Here is a 27,948-nt window from a genome sequence, read left to right as displayed (position 1 = left end):
TGATAGGTTGTCATCAACAATAGATTGATAATCCAAAGCAAATATGATGCTCTTTCACTGCAAGTCAAACTCTCTCATGTTTATTGAAGGCTCTGAGTGCACACACATGGGTTCACCATGGCCTAATTGATGAATAGAAATTGGACCATATACATCAGGCTTCAAACTTAAAAGTCCAAGATACAAATCAAGATTCTGGGTAATGGAACAGTTAAATTCTCATAGCTCCATTCCTTCAGGATGTGAACTGGTAACAGATGGTAACTTTCAAGACTTAACAATTCGTCTGTTTTCTTTCAAGCGATAGTTCTCCAATTTACAGGCAATCTGAAGCTGCATTTATGAATTCCTGTAACTCAAATACCAGTATTAATCATGTACATCACTCTACACACAGACTTGTCCAAATATGCACCCATTGTAAAGCAACAACAAATAAATAAATACATACATCTTGCTAGAAGCTGGTCTCTAGACTACATTTGTAACAAAGCCTCTGACATTTCCGCACAGGCATATTTCGTTTCATGTGTCATCACACATTTATCTTTGATTTCAGACTCCTATAAACTCAATTCCCACCTCCAGAGCAGGACAATGCACTGACATGAGAAAGCCAACTTGCCTATTAAAATAGGAAAATAATGAAACTATTAGAAGTTTTTAATCACTCGTGTTAATAACATTAAGAAACAACAGCATTAAGAACTGTCTAAAAAGGACAGAAGAGAGATAACAGTCAGTGCTGAGATCAATTAGCTTGTGCAAGAAACTGCTACTCTACAATGAAGTGAGAGGGCAGCTCTGAATGAAGAGAGGGATTGCTCAGCTAGCGTTCAGGAACATTTGCAGAGTTTTTTCAGGTTTCTGATAGAAGACTTTCCTATAAAGCGAGTTCACCCCTCTTCACAGCTAGAGAATTCACATCTTGTATTCCTTCCCAGAGTGTTTAGAAACATCTGAACTCCACCAAGTAATTTCAAACGACCCACTAGGCAAACACACATAAAGTTCTAGCCCACCAACAGGATATGAGAGTCTCACAAACACGCAGCCTCAACAATTTGGTAATGCAGTAAAGAATTATACCATTTTACATATCAGGAACGAGTCACAGGCATGACTTGTTATAAAGGCTCCCTCCTTTACCTCTGCTCTCACCCTCCAAACTCTTCCTAAGTGTTGCTCCAGGCAATGCAAGCCCACCAGTAACTATACAATAAAAGAGTCAGAGAAGATAGGAAACAGCTTAGAGTTAAATTACATAATGCTAACACTATCATCACCGCAAGTACTATAGTGGGAAAATCCAAGCATATAACAACAGACTAAGTAACTTCATACCAAGTCACGTAAGAAGTCTGGGCAGAACCAGGAACTGAATCCTTTCATTTTAAGCTGACTATATGCATTTAATCTCATTAGACAATGTTTTACACACAGTTTTCGTATTTAAAGGAACTTTTTAAAAATCAAATTTACAAATGGTGCTAAGTCATCACACTGGCAACATTCTTTTTTCTTAATTCAACAGGCCACTTCCAGGTGCAGACTGAACAGTAAATATTCTTTACAGTAGAAATCCACTCAATGTTAAACCATTCACACAAACAGAAAAACATGAAAATTCACAGGAATCAGTATGTTCATAAGTAATTGACAATTAGGATAAGCTCAGTGTCAATCAGTTTACTGTATACAAGAGCCTGAAATTTCATTTGCACCTTGAACAGTGATGCATTTACAGGTTACAGTTCACATGAACAAGCCTTGAGACTTGTTTAAAACAATACAGAAAGCAGGGCAACCGGATGGATCACCATCTTGCAGATTAAGACATGATTTTTTTATTTAAGTAAGCAGAGGCAAAAATCCTATTATAAACAAACCTGTGCCTTAGGACGTGATTAATGCCTACACTGTGTCAAACAACTGCTGTTAGAATCAGTGCTTTTGCAGCAGAATCTGCTCTGAGTCCGGAGGACCCAGCTCACCCTGTACGGCTGCTGAGGTTTGAAGAGATGCTGAAGGCAGCTCTTCAGTTGGGGCTTGAAGAGAGGAGAGTGAATCATAGCATAAATGCTTCCAGTTTCAAATACGTAAGTGGTTGAGTACTCTGAAGAGATACCTCATATACCCGTCATTCCTATCTTGGATTGCTTCTACAGAAATCTGTTCAGCTGCAGTACATAGCACACAGATTGTATCACACCTGGAACGTCTGTGCTGCACCCGCGGTCTGTGCATACAAGGTAGACGTTCCTGGAGTTTCAGGGTGTCCCAGGGTACAGTCAGTGCTAGCATCCCACCCAGGACAACTGGAAATACTAAGCATTCCTGCTATGTCAGGTACAACCTCTTGTTCCACTTTGAAATTTGAGCTGGAAAGAAAGTAAGGAGTGGCTATTTTTCTGGAATGTCTGGAAATTGCCAGTGTGTATTTATGGATCAGTATCTTACCATGTGGATAGGGAGATCAATGTGTCCAGGACACATCAGACCTACCGGGTACGGAGGCAGCCTGCATGTGTGCCTGAGATCAATACCCTAGGGGCGCCTTAGGCCTGTCAAGCATGCATACACAATAGTTTGATTAAATCCACGCTGGGTCTAATGTAGCCTGGATGCATCAGATTCACTATATATATGCACACATTTTTGTTCTGGAAGTGAGAAATACAGTTTCTCCAATTATTTTGCTTATGTTTGGGGGGGGCGGATGCAGGGGGAGCAGACTGCATTGTTACTTAACTCCTTTTAGACATTTCTATGAAAGCATGGTGTCGACTGCTTGCAGATTGCAAGTCTGCTGGTGAGATATTAAGGATAATTTTTGCTGACACTGGCCGTGCTGCTGCAATCATGGGACTATGCAGACATGTCAAGTTGACTAGAGTCCTGTGTAAACACAAAGCCTTGGCTCTACTGTCATGTACATTTATGGTACCAAATGAGTATTTTATGTGCAATACTAAAATAGTAACAATTTTGTGGACAACCAGTAAAAGGTCTCTGTAATTTTGGCATAACCCTTCCAGTTCACATTCTATCTCAAAAGAAGGCTTAAAAGTATGTTTATACTACAGTCCTAAATATAGCATAGAGATAGCTGAGCTATCACTTTAAATCAGTCAGTGTGAATAACTGAAGTAGTGCCAACAGAGAGTTCGGCATGGACCAGCTTCCCCTTCTCCCCAGCAGTGTGGACACATTCCAATTCTCAGGTAGCATCACCCAGAGAAACTCTGTATGTAGCCAACCCAATGAAAGCTAAACCTGAAATATTTTGGCCTTAGATTTCAAAGTCTGAATCCTTATTGGGCTAACTGAAGATGTGTTCATTTATATTTAACAAAACTATTTTGAGAATCAATGCTTTGAGCAAGTAGGTTCTTAAAAACATACAAAAACCACAGGGACATCGTTACCACTTTAGGAGACTGTACCTACAAAATTTCACACATTTCTAGAAAAACGTTTGGGGTTCTACATCCTATTTTGGATGCAGTTCCCAGTATTGGAAAGACAACTAGGCCTATGGAAGTGTCCCTCTTTTGCCTTCAGAAATGAGCAGCTGAGAAAAATTTGAAGCCCCAAAATAAGAATGATCCCTTACTCAGATAAACACAATTACAGTGATTGTCCTGGTTTTGGCTGGGATAGAGTTAATTTTCTTCCTAGTAGCTGGTATAGTGCTGTGGTTTGGATTTAGTATGAGAATAATGTTGATGTTTTAGTTGTTGCTAAGTAGTGCTTACACTAGTCAAGGACTTTTGAGCTTCCCATGCCCTGCCAGCGAGAAGCCGGGAGGGGGCACAGCCAGGACAGGGCTATCCCATACCATGGGACATCATGCTCAGTATATAAACTGGGGGGAGTTGGCCAGGAGGCAGCAATCGCTGCTCGGGGACTGGCTGGGCATCGGTCAGCAGTAGTGAGCAACTGCATTGTGTGTCACTTATTTCGTATACTCTTTTATCATCATGATTTTTTTTTTCCCTTCCTTTTCTGTCCTATTAAACTGTCTTTATCTCAACCCATGATTCCCCCGCCCCCCCCAATTCTTTCCCCCATCCCACTGGGGAGGCGGGGGAGCGAGTGAACGGCTGTGCTGCCTGCCGGGTTAAACCACAAGTCATGCTCTAGAGAAAAAACAAACAAACTACTGCTTAAGTCTGCATACTGATCTAGAAGGGGGAAAAAAAAAAAAAGAAAATATACTGAACTTAAAATTTTTATTTCAGTTCTTTTGATACGTCCTCTTAACACTAAACGTGACATTTAATATGCAGATAGTGTTTTTCTGAACGAGTTTCCCAAAGAGAGCCTCTTCACTGGAATTTTTTTGGTTTTCTTTTGAACTAAGAGTTCATCTACCTGATAGCAAAGCCTGGAGAACCTGAAGCAAACTCTTCATTTCGATTCAACACAGAATCTGAAGCAAACTCCTCATTAATTCAGTTTAAGCTGAACAGACTTTTTATGTCTCCAGTGCCATCGTGCATTAATGCCACATATGAAAAACAGTATTTAAATTATTCAGAAACATGAAGAAAGTGGTTCCAGCAGTTTTCAGACCTCCTTCTTTTCAGATTCTTCAGGAAAATTTCCTAAATAAAAGCAAACGAAAATCTGACTGGGATTCTGCAATCATTTCACTGCAGCCAAAAAGAAAACAAAACAAAACAAAACAAACAAACAAAAAACCCAAACAAAAACCGAACAACCCCTCGGTTCAATTTGTTGAACAGCCTGACAGAAAACCCCTTTTGTGAGAAGGGTACAGCCGCAGCAGGTCTATAATGACCGAGCATTCCTTGGGAAGCCTTTCACTACTCCTTGCAATGCAACCTTGGCATCGCTGAAGATTTAAGCAACTAAGTTCACTAAAAAGACCAGGACCAGAAAAAAGCATGGAGCAAAGAGGATCCATCTGTCAGTGTTTACAGCCTAGCAGCAGTGGTGTCGCTGTGCAAAGCGGGGCTGGTGTATTTGTTGTTTTAGATGACAGCTCTGGTTGATCAGCCTGTCACCATAGCAACTTTCACTAAGGACTCACAATGCACCCAAACGAACTCCAAGCTAAATTAACTTATTGCATGTCACCAGTGAGAAATGACTGTTCAGAGGTAATTTTCTGTACTAATATGTAATAGAGTTAACTCTCTAAATTGAATTAAATTAATTAAATGCCACTCCCAGTAAATCAGATTCTATTACATGAATGTTAAAAGAAATTAAAGATGTTTTAATAAAGATTACTAATAATAACTTAATATTATTACTTCATTTTAATTCAAAAATTCTGCTCAGTTTATTTTAGACACATGTCTTCCCCTTACTAGGAAGGAATACCTAATTACTCCACATACATTACACACGTTTATTTCATATAGATGTGCTTAGACTTATCCAAAAGAAATAACACCAGCATTTTAAGGACTGTTCACCTGTGAAATACAGCTTGGTTTAATATGTGACACCCTAAGATTTTTCTTCCCCACACACACTTAAGCTTTTGGTAAATTTTCACACCTTCAATGATTGTGTCCAGTTTCCAAAGAGTTTTATTTCTGCTTTTTTCAGAAAAAAAAAACCCAAACTTTTTGCAATAAGTCCAAGTGCGAAGAAAGAAGAAAATACCATGCCTGTCTAGACAGACTACAAAACTAGATTATCTTTAAGGTCCCTTCCAACACAAACAATCCTATGATTCTATGAAAAATAACAGCTCTTTAATGGCTTTACAGATCTACCTCACAAGATATTATTAACTTCGTTTTTTAAAATAGTTTCTTGCACATTAGAGTAGGATAGTCAGGCAGGAAGCAAATCTAAGATGCCCCCAGTTCCCAGTGTAAATAAAGGGCAAGTCTTAATTGCCAACTGCTGGTATTAATGCCATCCCGATGACCCTGACTTTAACTCACATTAAAGACTCACCAAAATACTTCAGACAAAAATGGGCCCTATTTAACATTAATCACCTTTCAGAATTACAAACCACAGTATTACTTTACTTTTCAAAAGGCAACTCCGTTTATGCGTGAGACGGCAGCTATTAACAGCAGGGGGAGCGCAGGGTATTTTCATATCTGCCACTGGCCGCGCTGATGACAATGACGTCAGCCCACGCACAAGGTTCAGTTCAAGTTCCGTTGAACACCCATAGGAAAGTCAGTACTTCCATTAAAAGAATATGGTAAGTAAGTGTTTTTAAACATTTTCTGAATATCAACTGAAAAACAGGCATAAAAGCAAATGTGAAAAGCAAGGGTGCATTAATGCAGTGACAATCCAATGGAGCAGAACAAGGTAAGCTTTACAACATCCTGCCTACATTCCAGGTACCAGTAAAATGGGACTACGGATTTAAGTGTTCATTGTTACTATGTACCTAAGTTATTATCCAGAAATTTTAAGTTAGAATTAGACTTTTTTTAAAGTCTTAGTAGCCATAATAAGACACGAAATCACAAAGCTTTCGTGTTCAAAAATGTATTTTAGTATTCAAGGAGCAAACTGGAGAAACGCTGTACATGCCCATACAACTGACTTAGTTATCCTAACACTGCAAACAAGTATATCTGAATGGACAGGACACTATAAACCATCAAGAGATAGTGAGAATACCTTATCTAAGAAAGTAATTTCGTATTTTGGGATCTAAAACATTTTCAAACTGAACTTTCAAGCTACTGTACCTTCAAAATTCTCAAGAGTTTTAGTTCTATGTCAATAACAAAACCATCTTTACTCCCTACTCACCTTCTCTTTGTTTTTCTTTTTAGAAGAACATAAGCAAGCTATACATCTACAGGTGAAATTCTGACATGATTTCACTTTTTTGTTTGATGCTCATGCCCCCACCATAGCCAACCATGACAGAAGCTCTTCTTCAAGCTGGAGTGACTTTCATGGCAGAAGTCTCTTTCTTGAAGTGGGAATGACTTAGAGAGCTTTCCAGGGAGAGCTAAGTAGTTATCAACACAGTCCTTCCAACTACTCAAACAGAAAAAGGATAATGATCACAAACTCTGCAATGGGGTTTAGGAAGGATCTTTTCCCAGATGCCAAGAAAAGCCACCTGAAGTTGTAATATTAGAAGCCAAAAAGCAAGCTTTTAAAGAAATCTATTCTGAATAAGCCAGAAAGTGATCCCAAATTACTACACTGAGAAATGATGTTTTCCGATACAAGCCTCATTCACCTACAGTAAGAGAACAGAAATCTGACCTGGCTGAAAGATCAGCTGTCTTTTCTACTAGAAAACTAGAGGCTACAGCAGCAAGCAGTGGTAAGGCACTAAATGGTCACCTTAGCAAATTCAGTGGGGTTTGTATCTTTATTGTACGATGTAGGGGGAATTTCACAAAGGGAAGTATTGGTCAGAGCTACAGGCAGGCTCTGTACACTAAACAGTACATCATAACAACAAGGCAGAAGAGATTTCTGAGAAGTACAGTGAAGGAAAAGTGAGGCAGAGACGTGGGTTCTGGAGTTTGCTAGTTGGCACAGGACAGAAAAGGTAAAGAACATGGACCCACAGTGTGGTTAATTCTTTCTGGGAAGGAAGAGCTAAACAACTGAGGCAGCTGAAGACGACCTCCCATTTGATTTCCCACAGTGACTGTTGGACAAGATTAGAAATAACTATACGACAAAGAAAAAAAAAAATCATTACTCTTGGAAGATGGCAGATAGCAAGATATAAACTATGATGGAGCCTATGTCAGAAACATAGCATTGAATACATTATTTTCTTCCTATTTCACTCTGAAGACTTTCTCTTGCTGAGGAGTCACTACTGAAATGCCAGACAGAATGGAAGGGAAGGGCCTCCCTCATACATTCATCACAAAAGAACTGAAAATGCAGCAGGACAGTCTACCACCTCCAGAAGAGCCAGGATGTTTTCTCAACTTTTGTCAATCAGGCGTAAACAACTGTAGTGGAAACTGTTGACGAATTAAAGTAAATAATACACTTAAATATATACTTCAGAGGACTACCTGCAGAGAGAAAATGGTTAGCGATCAAAAAGGAGAAAGGGGGACAGAAGAGTTGGAAGAAGAAAATTCGTATTATCAATTCAAGATCCTCACAGAATTAGAAAAGAGGGCATGTGAAATCTAGGAGCTTCTTAAAGCAAGCTGAGTTCAGGGACAAATAACTGAATGAGAAGAATCGGCAGCAGCACTGCTATGAAACAGCTTGGATTACAGAGCTGTACAATCGAGTAAGCCTGAAAGGCATAAAAAAAATAAGCCTTAGATTTTTCTTGTAAACAGCAGTAGTAAGCTTACAGTTACACAGGTTAACTCGAAGGTTACTTAATAATCCTCCAATTACAGATATTGCATTTAAAAATTGATTGTGGACTAACTGGAAGAACTTCCAAAGAAGAGAAACATAAAAGATTATGGTTTGAAAAACAGCTTGAAAACACTAGCACAAGGAAAAACTGAATGGGCTGTTAAGTAAAAAAGAGGATACACAAAAAGGCCCCTGCAGAGGAGGGGAAAGATCTGCTCTCCACATACTGGGCAAATCAGCCAAGAAAGAATCGGCTTAAGTTACAGGAAAGACTGTTCAGGCTGAATACCAAGACAACTTTCCAACAATAAACAAAATGTCTTTCAAGAACATCTGTTGGGCCTGCCTGACAGTGGGGAAATGGATAAGACAATCCCTTCTTGCTCATCTAAAGGGCTATATCTAGTCCTACGATTCTAAGGCTTCAGTGTGGCATTTGAATTTTTAATGAGTTCTGGAACTTAGTAACTCATGTGCTTCAAAACAAAAGTTCATGAGAGCCTGTCTGGCCTCAAAGGCGAAAGGTCTGGCTCCATAAAGACTGCTGAAGAAAAAGACAGCAGAAGCAGCCAAATCGGAAGTTATGTCAGAAACGTTAAAGGGCATCCTGAAAACAGGAGGACGGATCTTCAGGAAAACTTTATGATAAGACAGAGGAGAATTATTTCTGTTAACATGGGAAGAGGCAATCAAGAGCTTGATTCATGCTGCAAGTTCAGCTGTTCCCCTTGGACAAGCAGTAATAATAGTCGCTGACATGCTCAGGGCAGCTGAGGAGTGTCTAGAACATTTAGTGGTGCTACGAAACACAGGTCCCACAAGACTGCTTAGTATGAGCCACTGCTGCTATGCCACAAAGCTAGGGCAGGATGCTTAAAAAGAAAATCACCTCCTCTCATGGTGATCTTGTACCTACAATCAACCTCATGAGTAACCACCTCTTAGGATGCTAATGCACACTACACTGCCTAAACCAGTTCAGGAATTACCTGAATGATCAGATGCACAATGAAAACCCGACAAGAATGCTTCAGAGCATTTACCAGAGCGTGAGCTGGTTAAACAGACATTTTAAGTAGTCCTGTAAGATTTGTAAAGTATGGGCTACCACCTTTAACAACTCAGGAAAAGCATCAAAATAATCTAGCAAAACACAGGGAAGTCAGAAGGCAGCCTAGGTTCTCAGAGTAGAGGAATGTCAACGCCAGATAGTCAACAGGAGAACACAAGGTCCCTCAGGCCAAAGGCTTCACACACAGTGTAAAAGAATCAAAATGTTTTCATTTCCTTCATTTTCCCAAGACAACCCTCGTTAGCATTTGTAGAGTAACTATCCCAAGAGCATGTACTAATGTTACAGTTCAAAGCTGGTTTCATCCTTCCCAAGGAAGGGATCAAGAAACATCAGAAAACTGGCATATATCTCAAAACAATCAGTACCGAACTGAGCGAATACATTTTCTGATGAACCTCTCTTCAAGCCTGTGTTTGCAGATCTTACAGACATTATATTTATGTGTGATACAAGCCTCCTCCAGGTAGTAAGATGATAATCTAATAATGGAAAGTGGTCAGCATGCTGGAGGTAAATCAAAGCTGATAGGTTTTCATGGAGAAGACATCGCAGCACCCAACAGAGTTTCCCATGAAAGAATGATCTAAGTGAGACAATCCTCAAGGCAGACAAGAAACTGCCTTCATGTACATGTTTCTTTAAAAGAAGCATGAAAGCAGATGACAGACTTTAGTTCAGAAAGCAAAGGAGTACCACACTGATAAAATACTGAGCTGTGCTGCAAAGCCACTTGCAAGACAACAAATCTCAGACTGCTGGGTGGGTAAGAAAGCTGAGACGCGGGGTGGGTGTTCCCTGTCTGTTATTTTCAGTAGATACAGAACATAGTGGTGGCATGTTAAGATGGAGAAATGTATCTGGTCTCTAGTACTGGGGCATATATGCTCTGATGGACCACAAGTATCAGACAACATTCTATTTGTAAGTATAAAATAGTTATTTGATAAGCAGACTGACAGAACAGAACATACGCTATTCTCTGAACTGCTGTGATGCCAGAAAGTGTAGCAGTTTGACCATTTCACAGTCTACATGCTTAAATATACTGCATTAGGCAATGCCCATTACTGAAAAAGCAGTCTATCGCTGAGTATGAAAGCACACACTGTGGGCAGATAAATAACCATAAAACAGCATGCAGTTTGATCGTAACTACCACTATTATCATTGTGTAGCTGTGTTAAAATTTATATTCTAGAATATACAGTTGTCAACAACTGTATTGGCAGTTGTTTTGTTTTTCAGAAAGCAAGCCAGGGATTTATCTGAGAGGCATTACCACCAAGGGGCACACTGACAATTAGGTCTAGATGAGAAAAGCCAAACTGGTGTTATCTAATTTGTTCTTATTCTCTCTTCACAGAGTACTCTTGTACAGATAATGTCCCAGGCTTGAAATCTATTCGACAATGGACAATGTAAAGAGAAATGTGATGAAAGCATGTAGTCCTACTGCCTTCAAGCAGGGTATCAACCCTTACAACACTTAGAGCATTTGAAAAACACTTTCAATCAACTGTGTCTAGTGTTTGAGAGCTCCCATTTCCACCCAGTTTTAAAACTAAATATATACAGGTCAGGCTGTTCCCATCCTCAGTCTGACACGCCCAGATCATTTCCGAATTGACGAAACTGAGAAAAGGCAAACTACGTGGAAGACTAGAGTAATATTGTGTCTGTATTTGTATTATAAGTACATGCCTAAATTTGTATGATGGCAAACTACAACAGACTATCTCTAAGGAGAATAAAAGCTACCTCTGAGGGGTACTAAGAATATCAAAGATTGCTGACTTGAGTTCTTACCTACTTTTCTGTTCCCAGCCGAGGAATCTGCAAAGCTTACAAGGCAACCACCAAATGGGACTGGAGATGCTTACTTGAGCAGTAAGAAGCAGCAACTCTAGACAAAGACATTGAAGCGTTCTGCATCTCTTTGAGGGGCAGCTGTCCTCTAAATCCAGCTCAGGACAGGAGCACATGAGGAAGAATATATCCCATGGTTTCAGTTTTATTTTCAAATCACCCTGGAGTTTTGTGTTTGTTTTAATTTAAGAGATAAATGTTTTCCCAAAAACCTGTACTAGCTGCTTTGGTGCCTCATTGTCTGAAAAGAGTGTTTATGTGAAAGCTAAAGAGTCTACAGCTTCACAAGAGCTGCAGAAGGCTTAAACCTTCAGAACTGTCAATCCATGGTTGCAGGGCTCAGGGTGTCAGGCCTTGACAAACCCTCTCTCCTGCAAAAACCCGCCAATTCTCAATTCCGTGACTAATCTCTAGTTGGTCACCTTTGACTAGCAAACCAGCAAGACCAACACAGAAAGGGCTCACACAGCTTGTACTTTAGTAAACATTATACATGCACTTACTTGTTACTTTAAGTTTTTCTCCTTCACTTCATAATGGCAATGTTGATTTGAAGAAAGATACTCGTATGTTGCTTACGCTTGTGAGAGCAAAAAGCGCATTAAATAGCACAGAACTACTGCCACCAGAAACTCAAGATGGCTTGTCACAGCCATCCCGCCTGAAACAATAAGCAGGAAACCAAAGTTTTTTTCTGTACTAGTTAACTCCAAGCCTCCCAGCTCATTCTTCTTGCTTTGTCTCCTTAATATGCAAATTTCTCCTCCTGTCTGCTCTAACCTTTTTGTATTTTCTACTCCTTTTCACCCAGTATTATGGCAGGGACCCTACGAATTATCTTCATACTCTATTCTTTGCAGATTGTCAAATCGTAATTACTTCTCTATCAGAGAAGTGATATCTCAGTCAGTTATAAGAAGAACAAATTAATGTTTGTTTAAAGATACTTATAACAGCAAAACAACACCATGATAACGTTTATCAAAAAGAAAACACTTTTGTGTTATAAAGCTTTAACATATGGCAATAGGTTATCATTAGGTTATCAAATAACTGCATATTAAGATTTAATTGAAGAAGTTATTACAGTGCTCCCCCTCCTTCTGCAATGATGATTTATGGCACATTTTGTCACTACAATGTTCAGCAGTTCAGTACAAACACAGCACTTAACTAACAAGACGGCAGAGGCAGATATTCAACCATAATCTATAAATACTCAAATGAGTCAGAGGTTGTAAGTCTGCTGTAAATCATACCTGATTTGTAGGCTGAAGCACATTTCCTAATCTTATGTAGAAAAACTCTGCTGGTTCCTACAATAATATGACACAAACTAGAAAAATGCAAAACTTTTTTAAGACTGATTGTGTGACACACTGTCACAATTCTACTTAAAATACTGATGAGATTCTCTAAAAAGTTTAGTCTTCCTTATTTCCTATGGAAACACCATTAAACATCAGTAACATCTACCACAGCCAGAAAGAGCACATTATCAATGTACATAAAACTGCATTTCTGTATGAGCAGAATTGAGTGCAGGTTACAGGAAGGTAATTCACATCCAAACGAGTACAAGCAGAGAACATTACAACAGCCCATTCGGGCAGGGTAAGTAAAGACTCAATTTAAAACTATGCAACAATCTACATATCTGATTTGGAAATGAAAATACCTGGCTTTGAAGAAAGGTATGCCACTACTTCTGTCATCCAAATAGAAATGCCAGAGCAGGGGACAGGATCTCAGATATTTTGTTCCACTCTTTTTTCCTTTTAACTCCCATTTATAATACAGTTGACCACGTTCCTCCAATAAAATATACAGTACTGCTTGTAGTATTAAAAAAATGCTATGCAAATTTAAAAAGAATCTGAAGAAAGTATGCCAACATTTGTGACAGCATAAATGGTTTATCAAGCAACTCCATACTGTTAAATGCTTTCTGTTCTTTTAAGTCCCCCAAAATAAAATATATTAAAGCATCTACCTCGGTAGAATAATCTCTCAGTCTGCAAACAACCTCCTGACTCTTCAAGTTGCGTATGAAAATCATCATACAGTGAAGAGTCCCAGTACAGACAGCACAGACAGCCTGGGGGAGGGGAAAGCTCCAGAAACAGACCCCAAGTGGCAGGGAATGATGCTTAGCTCAGGATCCACTGTACCACTTTAAGAGAGGATGGGCAGTGCTGGACAGACTGCTGAATCCCAGGATTATTGCAGCTATTCCAGCTTCTTCAGTCCTGCTTCATCCCGTAAGCAGTGAGCTGAAGTTCCCATTTTTCCCATGGAAGTCCACATCTCCCTGGTCTCATGCCATGAACATGCTAAAGCCAGACCTACAAGCATCATGAATTTCAAAGAGGCAGAGACTGTCCATCTCTGCTTTAGACTAAAGGGAAGAAAATATTTTCCAGATTAATATTTCTAATCAATTATTTACCAGAATATTTTCCATCTTAAGACTACAAATGGCATATACTTAACTCTTTTTACTTCTATGTTTGCAGATTTAACACTTACCTTCATTGTAGATAACGCTGGAGAACTGGATAGATTCTTTGTCTTTCAATTACCGTGGCAGATGTTTGAGTAACAAACCACTTAAGCTATTTTATACCAGCACTTTAACTTTGTTTTAGACAAAGTGCATAGAGTTAAGCTGGGATAGGAGTAGAGCAGTCAAGGAACTGACTACCTGTGTGCTATGTGCAGCAAGATGGCTAGAAGAAAAGCAGGCGGCAAAATGCGTTGACCTCATAGTATTTATCACAAGCATAGCTCTCTTAAAAGTCCCTTGTACTTATTAAGTAACAGCCATTTACCATACTAGTGACTATTTACCATACAGTACAAAAACTCTTACTGGTAGTTACAGCTGAATGTTTTCATTACAAAAGCCTTTATACACAAAGTTTCTTTATCAAGTGCATATAAACCGGCAAGAGTTTACACATTTACAATAAACACTAATAGGCTGTGCTCAATAGTCCTGTTCTCAAAAAAATTACCATAAAAGAACAGTAAAGTGGAAGTACAATGCACAGTGTGCAATAAAAACATGTTCATTTCCCACCTCATCTAATTCTGCAGCGCTCCTCTCCAGCTGAACAGGAAGACTACTTTCATTTGTTTTCAAGTAATTGAGAAACATTTCAGCTACTTATCAGCTCTTCAATCTTTTTTCCTTTCACACATTCCCTAGAATTATTGCCAACAGGGTATTTATAAAAGATTCAGCCTAATAAAAATACTCTGGCAAACAATGTTACAGAAAAAAATTAGAAAATGAAGAAGCCGTTATGTAGAGAAGACTTAAAGAGTTGGATCCTTGTTTAAACAGAAAAAATAATTTAAGTTGTTTAAATAGATGCAAGAGCTGTGTGAGGGAGCACTTCCCACCCCTGGACCAGTCACTCCAGAAGCAGCCACATACCTTTCCTCTACTGGTGGAAATGCCTGTTTATTTTGGAAGGGTTTTGCACTCCACATCACAAATGGAAACATTCAGCTCTGCTGAGGCCTCAGAGCAATATTTAACTGACAACACACCATATACACACACCCACAGGAAATCTCTTTCCTCCTTACCAGTTTCTCTTTCCTGAGGCCTCACCAGTGACTGAACATGCAACAGCCAGTATTATCTTTCAGCAAATTATAACTACACATACAAAGCATATGAGCTAATTATTACATAGGACAGTATCTTCACATTTTTCACTGTGCTAGAGAAGAAAATGAAAATCTTAGTATTAATTAAAATAATTAAAAAGCACCTTGAACACAGCATAGGTTTCTAATACAGAATAAGCCAACTGAAGGGGCTAACCTTTCCTACTGCTTATCAAGTCCCACCATTTGTCCCATCCTAGCTGCTTCAAGAAAGTGCCTTCAAAAATACATCTGACAGCAAATAAGAAATAGTATAAACATATTGTCTCCAATCAGCTGAAAAACAGAAACTGAAAAATCCTTCCATATCCCATCTCCACCTGTATAATTTATTTTTCTCCAGTATGACCCAAACAGCATAAGCATGTCTCATTGCTATAGCAACCCAGTTGCAGAACTGAATGACACATATATATGAAATGAAGGAAATTTTTTTTTTCTAAGTTACCACAAGCAACTACATTACATCACATTTATAAAGATCCTACCTACCAAAATCTGAATATAGTAACATTCTGCAAAAAGGTTCAGTTCCAGCCTGGTTATAATCTTTGATTTAATACATCCCATACATTGGCATGCAGTACCTGCTGCAGTCAATTCACCCAGTTTTACTGTGTCATCCTGCCTTTACAATGGATTTAATTGCTGTGCCCCAGATATGAAATAAATTAACTAAATTCAATGATAATCCCTGTGTTGCCTTTTAGTTCTAGTAGCATTTGTCACTCAACCTTGAAAATGTATCAAAATAAAATACCTGGTACAGTACTGCATTAAAGTTTACAGTCAACTTTGAATGTTCTATGAAAAACGTTCAGCCAATTTTTTCCTCTCAGTAATTTAGAATTAGTATTTTCTATATTTTAAGAAATTCCTGTTACCTATCATAAGCTTGTGTACATCCCTCCGAAAGATAAATGTAAGAGAACGGCATCATAAACTGGAAATAAAACATTCCCTTAAAAGCAACTAGTAGTTGCCCACCAAAGGAAATTAAAAGAAAGGTCATCCATATGACTGTAAATAACCTTTCTTACTTGCACTGAACATGAATAGGAGAGGTTTGGTTTCTCTACAGGCCAGGTCAACTCTTTCCAATGAAGCCTAACTACAAAAAGGTGCATTACTGCTCCTGATAGATGAAACAATAAAAGCCAGAACTGCTTAATCTTTAACATAACTACCTTTATTTACTGTTGTCTTCTTCCCAATTCAGATTTTATAGCAATAGCATAGGACACTTCAATACAAAGATAACGGGAAAAAAAAAAAAAAAAAAATCAAACAGATGGAGAAAGGCAGTCCCTAAATTTGAAAGAAACAAAGTCACAAGCATACCTGAAAAACAAGTTATTATCACGCTACTTTTAAAAAACTTGAACTTGACATTTGCAAGCAATTAAAAACAAAGCTGTCACAACAAAGACAGAAGTAATAATATCCCACAGAGGAAAACAGAAGGCACTGTGTTTCAATATTAACAGAAATGAAGAGCCACTGTATTAACATGTGAAAATGAACTTAGTTACTTTGATGGCAAAAACATCTGCCACTGAATTATGGTACTAAAAAGTCATAATACATTATAGAACAGTGAAGCCTTTTCACACAGAAACAAGCTGGTACAGAGAGCAAAACATGTAATACTGTGGAAACAGAAATATTCCATTTAGATAGAAATCACTCTGACTTATCTTAATTCCGAATTTTTGCCTGTACTTAAGTTTTTGAGGGGCTTAGCTGCTTCTGCTACCTTCTTCTCCTGAAAGCAAAATCCACTCCTACAAACTACACAAGATCTTACAGGGCAGATGCAACAGAATTCAGACTAAAATTTTCTGATTTCACACTTTCTACATAAGAAAAATTTGGAAAGAAAAGGACAGTTTCAATAAATTGCTTGTTACAGTTTCTTCATGTAGTTAGACTTTATTTTTCTGAATATTCAGTATTACTGAAGCAATACTTAATTTCTGCTGTATAAATACATAAAAAGTATTTGAAACATAAGTTGTTTTGTCAACCCCATATGTTAGGCTTGGCTCTTCTCTAATTCCCAGTCTTTGGGAATCTGGGAAGCTCTGCTTGCCTGTCTGTCACCTAATTACCCAGCAATAAATAACAGTGTATATTAACTCGTTCAGAACTGTTCCACAGCCCTGAGTTCTGTGTGGTGCCGTGTAAATCAAAGGACAGACTAGATAAAATAACGATAAGCCAACAGTTGCAGAAGAGAGAGGCATTACCTCGACTCTCTTCCTTACCTTTTCTAAGGCCATAGCTTCATTAACATTTCTCCTAGGGCACCTAGGAGTTCACTGCCCCAAAAAGGAGAATGCCTTGCTTATCTCTGCTGCTTCCTGGACCATGCTGCAAACCAACTCAATTCACTTATCAAGCAGAAAACCCACACAGAAAGAAAAAAAGGCTGTGGTGGTGGTGGGGAAATAGCTGTCTCGTAAGTTCAATGAATTGAGTTGAACTGTGCATGCTGGCAGAGAGCTTTACCCTTTTTTGTGGCAATTAGTTGTCTTTGAAATAGATAAGTAACTACCAACAACTAAATGGAAAACTACATCTGTCTTGACATTAGACAAAAAAAGATGACATATGTTATGTTTCACAGAAATTTAATCCATATATTCTTGTCAAAAAGGTGCCATACGATACCCAAGCAAGATAAGCAAAGAAAAAGCTTATGCTGAGAATCCCAACATATAGTCAGCTCCTCCAACAAAACTTTAAGAACAGAACTATCCTAGTAAGATAGTACTCTCCCCATTAAAAATACACAAAGAATAAAAAGTACAAGCACATTTTTTTTAAACAAACTTACAAAAATATCAAATGATTCACAAAGAATAAACATGAATTTACCTTTGGTTTTTTGTTCAGCAGCCTGAAAGAAGAAAAGAACAAAACAAATCAACTACTTGTCAATATTCAAAATGATACCTAATAATTATAGGGCTGCAGGCCTAACTTGTTGCTGAAGCTGCTTACATAAAAAAGGATCGGAGAATGTTAGTTTAACTCCATATATTAGGAATGTAAGAATGGCTACCCTCGTCTGACTGAAGCCAAAAGCAGATGCTGAAGAGACAGTATAAAACATGGCAAGCAGCATGACAGTACCCCCATCTACCTGCCCAGCTTTCTGTCACTTGGGGTTCAGGGGCCTCCTGAACCAAACGGTATGTTTATGAACTTTTTAACACTCAACAGAATTAACTTCCATGAATTTGTCTAGTATCCCTTTGAATCCATACATACTATTAGCTTACACAGATTAACTGTACATTTCGTGAAGACCCATCTTTTTTTAATCTGTTTGGAATCTACCCACATTTTTTTTTATGATGCCTAATTTTTATACTGGAAAAAACAGTGATCAATTCCTGTCTACATCCTCAGGGCCATTTAAGATGAAAGCTATGTAATCCAGAAAATGAGGCAAAAGAATGCACGCCACAGAAAATGCACAATGGCCTCGGAATCCACAGTCACTTCAGTATCACTTGAGGCTAATCCAGTTAACTTTGCATTGACTCCAGTGGATGAGGAACATCCATGTAACACAGCTGTGTGAGCAGTAACTTAACATCAGGGGATGGTAAGCAGCTTGGGGAGTGCTAATGAACTGTCACAACTGCTTTTGCAGAGATTTTCTGACTGCAACCTCACTCAAAGTCGACAGGACTGCTCACTTGCATCAGGATTATTCACAGAAGTAAAGGCTGCAGAACCAGTATCTGTATGCTACACGTACAAGTGAATGTATCATTTAAAAAAGTAACATGAACAAACCTTTTTCTGAGCACCTTCCTTCTTTTTCTTTTCTTCCTGCTTTTTCTTTTTCTTTTCTTCCATCAAATGTTCCTCTTCTTGTGTTTCTTGTTCTTTCTCCCTGATAAGAATAAAGGTTGGGAAGAGCTTTTCAGTAAGATGAAGTTTATCTAGGAAGGTAAATAATCCATACTTATACTGCTAATTTTTTACATCTCATCATTTAAAAAATGCTGCTTCTAATGCTGTAATAAAAGCATTAAAAAAAAGCTGTTCCAAAATTGAAGCCAATGACAAATGAAACAGTAGACAATGAAAATTCAGGAAGAACAGATTTTATCTGGAGAGTTTATTTGGAACCTCTTTCCACAATCACTCAAAAGTCCTACTTAATATTAGCACATTCTATGGAAAGAAAGTTTAAAACTGAAAAAAAGGACAAAACCCAGGTAATTAACGTAAGTTTTGCTGGCTTTCAACAGCTACAATTCACAATATACCTCAAAGATAATGAGCAAGTACATTATTTTCCAACTGTTTTTCTTTTTTTGATCAAATACATACTGTATTAATTTCTCATATGCATCAATTTTATTCTCAAGGAGTTGTAAACTAAGGCCCAGATGAATTCAAATCATTGTATTTTGTGTTCATCCTATAAATTCTAGCTGAAGAATTTGCATGAATACAAGACTGTTCCAGTAGCATCTTGGGTTAAAATTTAACCCAAGTTGTCCAAAATCAAGAAGAAAATCTATTTGAAACATCATCATCTATGCGTTCTTTGTCCATCACTGTAATAAATGGTTATAACAATGAACCTCCCTAACACCCTTCCAAATAAATACCCATGCAAATAATTCATTTACTTCTCTATAACTATTTTATCTTCCTTGACAGCTCTTTAGGTCCTGATCATTTATCAGCCTTACAGATCTTCTGAGAATACTCCGTTTCTGACAGGCTGAAACCATTACTATTATTATTATTATTATTAGATTCAATGTCTTCCAATTATTCATTGAGATCACTTTTAGCCCAACTTATTATTGCTTTACATTTAACTTGCCAAAGCCTACAGCCCCGCTCCTTTTTTTTTTTTTGTTTGGATTTTGTTGTTGTTTAAAAAAGGTCTTTTTAGTTATAATATTCTTTGCTCAATTGTTTTATCACAACAGGTATGCAGGGGGGGCGGGAGGGCCCTGCTCTTTACCTAAAGGAGAAACAGATGCTCTGCAGATTTTGCACATCGTGTCTTCAAACACTACCTATAAAATATTTTGCCTTTCAACTGTTTCTTTTATTTTCCTTTTATTAAGTCTGCACATTCTTACATAGTTTCCCTTTTTATAAACAAAGGAATACTGTAGTCAGTTTTTTGAGATTTTGGCTGTTGAAGGGTGTTCCAGTTTTGGCTTTTTCACTTGCCTGAAAATACTGATTTTGGTCACTGTAGGTGCTTTAATGCTTACAGAGGTTCTGCACAGTGCTCCAGACTAAACCAAAAGCAGTTTCCCTTTCCTTGTGTTACCCAAAACAATAAACATTACAGTAAGCAATGTTTACAAGAGGTCTAAACATAGGTGTTACTGCCCCTTTAGACACCTTATAGCACTCAAACTATTTACAGAGGTGACAGATACAGCAAGACCCAGAGTCTGGAACAGCAGCTGGAGATCAGGCACATCTGGAAGTGCCTGGTGCACAGCTGGAGGTCAGGACATCTGAAGTGGCATTAGGTATCTGTATTTTAAATACTTGAATCACTTTCTGTCATGACCAAAAATTCATCACCTGCATGACTGTTCAACTTTATGCCAATTTCAAAGGGCCACCTTTCAAATATTGCACTGTAAATCAATGTTTGAGAAACATTTGCTCTTAAGAGTTGCAGGTGGGTATTTGCATCACATACTTAACATTGCATTTAAGAAAAGGGTACTTAAAATTGTAGTTTTAAATGGATTGTTCTAGGACTTCGCAAAAAGTCATAACTTACATTACCAAAAGAAACTGGGTTGAAACCGTAATAGATTTGACTTTATTCCCGTTAGCTCTGGAGAAGAACAGAAGTCCCCGGGCCTTCAGTAACTACAAAATAAGAACATCCAGTCCCTTCATTTTTGGTGCTCCCTACTCAAGTCACATCAGACTCTACAAAGCCCATGTCTGCAAGTGAACTCTCCCAAACTAACAGACTATTGCCAAGGGAAGTTCTAGCCTTTTTTGGTTTTTAAAGCACGTGAATGAAACAAGTCAGTGCAAAATGAGAAACTTTTTGGTTTCCTCTTGCTAGTTCTTAAGAAAACCCATGACATGACAGCAATTCCAAAACACCACAAGTACACTTAAATCCCTTTTAATATTCAGTGCAGTTTAAAAAAAAAAAACCCACCAGACCAACAAAAAAAACCCAAAACACACCACCACCACTTGACTTAATTTGTAGAGTTTATTTAAACTACGAAAGTACATACTTCCCAACTTTTTTGTTAGGCCTTTTTTTGATATCAAGTTCCTCTCATCACTGCCAAAGTCTCAATATTCAGACTGGACTCCACTATGAACTTCTCTATTTCCAGCCTTTCTGTCCTCTAAAGGTGGTTCTGTTTTGACATTTCCCAAGCACTGTTATATGTTATTCCCTCCCCTATGCAGGTAATACACCATGTCAGAGGATTTTGCAAATCAAAGAAGAGCAAACATTTTGCTCCATTAAAAATACAATGTATTTTATTACCATATTATCATATCAATTACAACATAAGAGGTAGAAGTGCCACTCCTAGTGGAAACCTGCCCCCCCCCCCCCCATTTCTGAGATTAAAATAGCCTCAGATTAACTCAGAAAATGATACTATAATTTTTAATGGAGTTCAATTTTCAAAACCGATTTACATAATGACACTTCTGAATACATGTGCTTTAAATATGCTCAAAATAGAAATAAAGCTCCAACTGGCCTCTCAGACGGCAACTCTTGCTGTCACTTCTAGGCAGAAATTAGTCATCTAAGAGCAAGACAAAAGGAAAACAATAAAAACATTGCTATATAAAGTTTGATTACATTGTCAAAGGCATGTGTTGTAGTTTTACTTCCTGAGCGACAATTTAATCTTTATTACAGGAAAAATGCTAAAAAATTTATGAATACAAAGCTCATGTGATTTAAACCAGAAGTGTCTTAGAATATGCTTGCAGGAGTTTGCCTTTTTCATATATATGGATCTGATGTATCAAAATCATGGGAGATTTTTGAGCAGAGGGCAAAGAGTTTTATTGTAGCATCAAGTGTTGTTTTTAAAGACTGCAATTAGCTTATTAAATTCAAACCTAAACCAAGTTTATCTTGAAAGTACACATGCTTAGGAGCTCTATCTGAATAAGAAAGCAAGATAAAATGCAGGTCATGGTCAGAACAACTTGAGAACTATGGCTATGTTCTGTCAATGTTTATTGCAGAAAGGCTTATTAATCTCTTTAAAAATTTAACAAATCTGGGCTGATTTTATTTTTTAAGCCAAGTGAGAACTTCAGTTTTCTAGTTGGTATCAGACATCGGATCGCTTTCACATCTGAAGCCACAGCTGGTATTTTGAATTAGCACTGATGTGACATTCCAACAGGATTTTGCAATATGCCTTTCGGGAATATCGTATTTTTAAACAAACTTCAAGTAGAGTCTATTTATGTTATTACATGCAAGGTTATTACCCATACAGTGTTTTATAGTTCAGAACTTCCTGCAACAGCTGAGGACTAAACAGAGACCTGTCTCTCTTGTCCCTCTATGTGACACAGCTCCAAACCTAGCAGCCTAGTATTTTTTTTTTTTAAATATATTTAAGAAGCTGAAGTTTTATTATTTACATAGGAACACTGCCTGGAATACCTCTTCAGAATAGCATTCCTAATCTTGGTCCACAGATGTCTTTGCCTGGTTTAGCCCAATGAGATAATAGCTTCCATACCTTAATTCCAGAATACCTCTTGTACTTTAAATTCACATCCTACTTTATGCTGGAAAAACCTCCCTTGAGAGTTGTGAAAGTTGCTGTTACCAACAGAAATCCTACAAATTGCATACAATTGCTGAAGCATTGCTCTAGTTTTGACTTCCCCCACCATACAACAGGGCATCATGCATTTCTGAACATACATGTTTTTCCTCAAGATGATGAGGGGGTAGGGGGGAAGTATCTTTAAACTAGAATTGTAAGGAACTGACAAATAATCGCCCAAAGGCAGGCAGCAAAGCATGCTGAGTGGGGTTTTTGGAAGGAATGAACAGAGCCATTCATCGTTACATGGGATAACAGAGGGTCTGGACAGCATAGACATGAAACACACAGTAACCATCTATCGAGTTCTCAAAATCTAGCATTATACAGTTTCAAAGAGAAATGAAGACAATTACTATTTAGAAAGTTCTTCAAGATCTGATTCAAAATGGTACAAAAGAAGTGGCTGAGATCATGAAGGCAGAAAGCACCTTCAAGGGTGGCAACGAAATGGAATGAAAAAATTAACAAAATAAATAGCAGTGAATACTGGGAAGGCAGGCTTCAGTTAATTCAGGACAATTGAAAAATACTGTCACATAGGAAGAGGCAGGCATTGTTCCCTGGAAATCACCACAAATCTAAATGACAGTGCAGATACCCTAATGTATATCAGGAATACTACATAAAGCAAGAGGTCACCATATCATCAGCAGTCCTTATTTTCATAACTACTAGAATGGATAAACTAAAACTCCACATCTGCCTATTGGCAATTTTGTTTCCTGCTTCATCTTTATCCAGCCCAGCTCTCCGTGACCTTTCGAGAGTAAATACTGATGAACGTAAGGAGCTGGTGGGACTTTAAAAGTGCCAGCTTTTTCCCCTCCTTGATATCTAGGCTCAGTCATTAACCAAGAAGAGTCAAGCTGGTCCCTAATTACAAGCTCTCCAATCACCTCAAAAAAAGAAAGCAGCACACAAAACTAGGTCAAATAAATAAAAAGAAATATGAAAAAAACCCGGCACAAACACATAGGGGCAAAAATGAGGAAGGCCAACAATGTATTAGCATTGTGCATATAAAAAGTAACAATAAATCCACCTTTAAGTGCTTCATTAACAAGCAAGAGGAAACATTAGTTTTGATACTCAGTGGGAAAGGGGGTCTATTGACAGATGACCCTATGAGGGCTAAAGTGATAGTACTTTTCTTTCTGCTTTAGCCTTCACTTAAAGAGGTCAGCTGGGAACAGATGGCCAACAACCATCTGAACTGGTGCTGAGCCCACAGATGACGACAGCCTGACAGAGGGATTTTGTAGTGCTCTTCCCCTACGTAGGGAAGCTTTGCTCCAAGCTGGTGGCAGGGACAGCAAAAAGCCAGCAACCGAGCTGCTCCTGTCCCAGGATCTCTGCCACCACCACTGCAATGCTTCACTCTGGCCTCCTCGCCACAAAGGGCTGGTGAACACAGCTCCATGCAAGAATCTCAAGATGTGTTTCTTAAGTGCCTTTTCCCCAAATCTGGGAAGAAGGAATGACCCAACTTCTGAGGAAAACTTCCCCGAACTGGCAGGGAAAAAAAGGAGATCGAACTAAGCATTTTGCTACCACTCCAAATAGGGAATCAGGCCAGCAAAAGTAAGAACAGCTTAAATAAAGAGTCCCTAGAGAAATCGGATGTTTTTCCACTGGCTGGGCCTGATGTAATCTACCATAAGAACAACTGTGTCTAAGTCATTACAGATTACCTTAAAGAATCAGCAGAAGATGGATGGCACTCCAGAACACTAGCAAATGGCAAAGACTGTGCATATAACTTAAAAGGGGAAGGGATAAAAACATCAGTAACAGCTAACAAGGATTTTGGGGGGGGGGGGGGGGGGAGGGGGGGGAAGTCTCATTTTTTTCCTATGGCATAGTTGCAGGTATTTTTGAAAAGGATGAAAGGGAGGCAACAGAATTTATTGACTTTGCAAGCAACATGCACAGTTTTGTTAATAAGAACATGGCTGCTTTTTTTTTTTTTTTTCTCTCTAAGAACAAGGTAGGGAACATAAGCTAAATGAAATTACAATAAAGTACCCACAAAAAAGTAACCTCAGCACTCCCCCTTCCAACAAGGCAGAGAACCAATGGATTTTTGTTGCAGCATGTCACATGCCCAGCAGCAAAATTTTTATTAACCCTTTGCTGCTGGAAAAATGTGTGCACTTACTAAGTTTCCAGAAGATGTCAAGTCATGGGGCTGCAAAACAATTAAGGATGGACAGTACGCAGAACCACCTGATAAACTCAAGAGGTACAAAAAAAGTAGAGTGCAATTCAGTGAGAAAGAGTGCAGGGTACCATGTTTGGCAGGAATAGTCATATACATTGACACAACATAGGGAACAACTGGCTAAATACCAGCTTTGGGATGAAAAAAAAAGAGTTGTTACAGCGGATCGCAATCCAAAAGCAAAGCAACAATGTCACAAATGGTCAGAAACGCATCAGCTGCTGTACTGTGCCCAGTCTGGGACTATCTACAGCAACAGATACAGATCAACTGAAAGGAGTCCAGAAACATCAACAAGAAGGATCAGAGATCCAAAAAGCACAGGCCTGGAGAGAAAACTTGAGACTTGGATTCACTTAATCTAAAGAGATGGCAACCCCTTTATTCAAATAGATGTTAAAGACAGAGGTAGAGAAGAATGGAGTAAAATCTTTCTACTTCAGCTGTGGTAAGTAGCACTGAATTTAAATTGCAACAAAGGAGATTTGGACTAGGCATAAAGAAAAATCCTCCACAACGTAGCATTTAAAAAAAACCCCAACATTAAAAGACATAGCAAATCTTTATAAATATACATTTGGGGGAGAGAAGAGGAAAAATACCTAAAGAAAGGAAGACTTGTTTTTATTAAAAAGTAACACTTGATACAAGGCCACACAGACTCCTGGACACAAAGACAATTACATGGGAAACAGGAGGCCTCTACCTATTCACAAAGTAAAATCCTACAATATCCTTTCAAGGGAATTAACAGGGGGAAAGCCCTCAGCCAGACCACTGTAGACAAGATAAGTTTACGGATGGGTTACATGTATAGGTGTGATCACGCAGCTTGAAATTAAAGCCTGTAACTTGAAAGTTCGGGTGCAAAATTTGTTCCTACAGGGAGTCATAAATGAAGCTTGATGAGTCATTTTGTTTGACCTCAACTTACAATTTATTAATCCCATGCTTTGGGGTTTCTAGCTGTCAAATAATACCCCTGTCCTGCACTTGTCACTCCTTAATACATTATTTGCCTTGACAGGGGATTCCCCCTTTCCTCTGAAACATCGAAATATCAACCACTGCTAACAACTGTGGCCCTGGTGCTTTGATGTTCCCAGCATTTGGTCAACTTATCTTGAAGCATGCAAGACAAAACTGATCACCTAACAAGAACAGCAGTCTGATTTCTGAAGTCACCTAGAAAATCCACCAATGTTCCTGCACAGAAACAGACCACTAATACTAATACTGCCCTTGATCTTTCCTTTTACTCTGCAATACAGTTTTGGCTTTAAATCTTGTGTGGGGTTTTTTTTTTTTTACTTATTTTATTTGTTACAGAGTACTGGTAGGTATCTTCATGTCTATGCTGCTCTGTGGACCCTTCTCCACTGCTGCCTGTAATTGTGAGGGATTAGACTTGATCCCTGTGTACTCCCTTCCATGCTTTCTTTAAACCACAGCACACTTGACTAAGGTGCAAGACATGCACAGACAAATTCATTCACTACTGAAACTTGTGCAGGAGTGGAATGTAGCTGCCATTTAAAGACATCCAAGAACACTACAGCATTAGTTGAGAATGGGATGTGAAAAGCACCACATTCAATTAAAATATCTTACTGAAACTACAGAAAGATTTTAGGTTGCCCAAGAGACTAAGTTAATAATCCTGCTCTTACAATCTGTAAAATAAAAATTCCATGATCAGAAGAAAAAAGAGCACCTGTGTTACACACCTTGCCTCATGGCTGCATCTCCAGCGGTAGCACACGGTGTTTCTAACACGCCATTTTGGATTATTGGTTAAAGAGCAACAAAATACTGGCAGAACCTCGAGGAGAGTGCCAACTGCTATATACTGCAGGACCTAGACTCTTGCTAGGTTTCCAGTTCACCCGGTGTTAACTTATCGTGACCCTACTTTATATACACATTAGGTAAACAACCACTGAAGTAAATTAGATTAGAACAAAAATAAACCTAGTTACTGTTGTTCAGTTAAATTTTTTTTTTTTAAAAAGCACACTGACTGGCCTTGTCTTAGCCTCTACTAGTTGATTACCAGTCACCAGAAGTGGGGAAAAATCCCAGAGAAGAAAAAGCCTTTATAAATTAAGGACACATATTAACTGTAAGTGGTAGGCCAGACATCAGAAGTTTGATGAGTCCATATTTGAGTACTGCCCAAGTCTCAGTGCATGTTTGTAGGGTTTTTAGGTTTTTGGTTTTAATCTACAGACTTCCTTTTGCTCACTTTCTCCTGGATTGTTACCAGAGACAGATGGTGTACTAATTAGAGTACTGGAGTACTAGTGAGAATGTTTCAGGAGATGTATGTTACATCTTCATTACTAAGTAGTGCAGACCAATAGGAGTGGATTTGCAGAGCAAAACTCTTGGTTCAGAGGACCTGATAGCCACACTATCCTCATTTCAGGTGACTTTATTACTTGAGGCTAGCTCTAGTCCACTCCCATGTACCGAATACTCACTTGCAGCAGGAAAGCATGAACTGCACCCTTGGACTACATCATCCAGTGAAGTTTTAGTTAAGAGGAATACAATTGTTGCTCTCCAAGACCACTCCGTGATGTCAATCAAAGCACAGTAACTTAGGACAATTAGAAGGTTTGCTTGAACTTGAAACTCCCAATCCAAATTAACACGTTAGTATAGATGATCCTATAGGGTGTGAAGCTGCTGTCACACAGGTATGCCACCTCTTCTGTGAAGGTGGTGCTCTCCATAATGCAGGCCTACTAACGTATACACAAGCTCCACTCTGGGGCAACTTAAGTAGTTCATAGGGAAATCTGGGCACAGGCTAGAACACTGTACACAAACCCTCACCCTTGTATACATTTCAGGCACAAACCATATCAGAATTTGCTCCCTCAGTCTGCTGACAATACCCCAGCAGACCTCAAGTATCCCATCATGTGCAT

General features: G+C 38.5%; 1 protein-coding gene across 1 annotated transcript in view; it reads right to left on the bottom strand.

Moving 5' to 3' along the window:
• TNRC6C (trinucleotide repeat containing adaptor 6C) overlaps positions 1–27,948 on the bottom strand; it is a 109,960-nt gene that overhangs the window by 69,527 nt on the left and 12,485 nt on the right. Inside the window, exons 2-3 of the mRNA XM_075720049.1 lie at positions 18,749–18,848; positions 17,819–17,840 (exon numbers count right to left, since the gene is read on the bottom strand). Coding sequence (XP_075576164.1) covers positions 17,819–17,840; positions 18,749–18,811 — 85 coding nt within the window. The 5' untranslated portion in view covers positions 18,812–18,848. The remainder of the gene's footprint in view (positions 1–17,818; positions 17,841–18,748; positions 18,849–27,948) is intronic.

Source organism: Pelecanus crispus, chromosome 12, assembly GCF_030463565.1.
Source record: "Pelecanus crispus isolate bPelCri1 chromosome 12, bPelCri1.pri, whole genome shotgun sequence".
Classification (NCBI taxonomy): Eukaryota; Metazoa; Chordata; class Aves; order Pelecaniformes; family Pelecanidae; genus Pelecanus; species Pelecanus crispus.
Note: the sequence above shows the minus strand (reverse complement) of the source record. Positions and strands in the feature narration are given on the sequence as shown.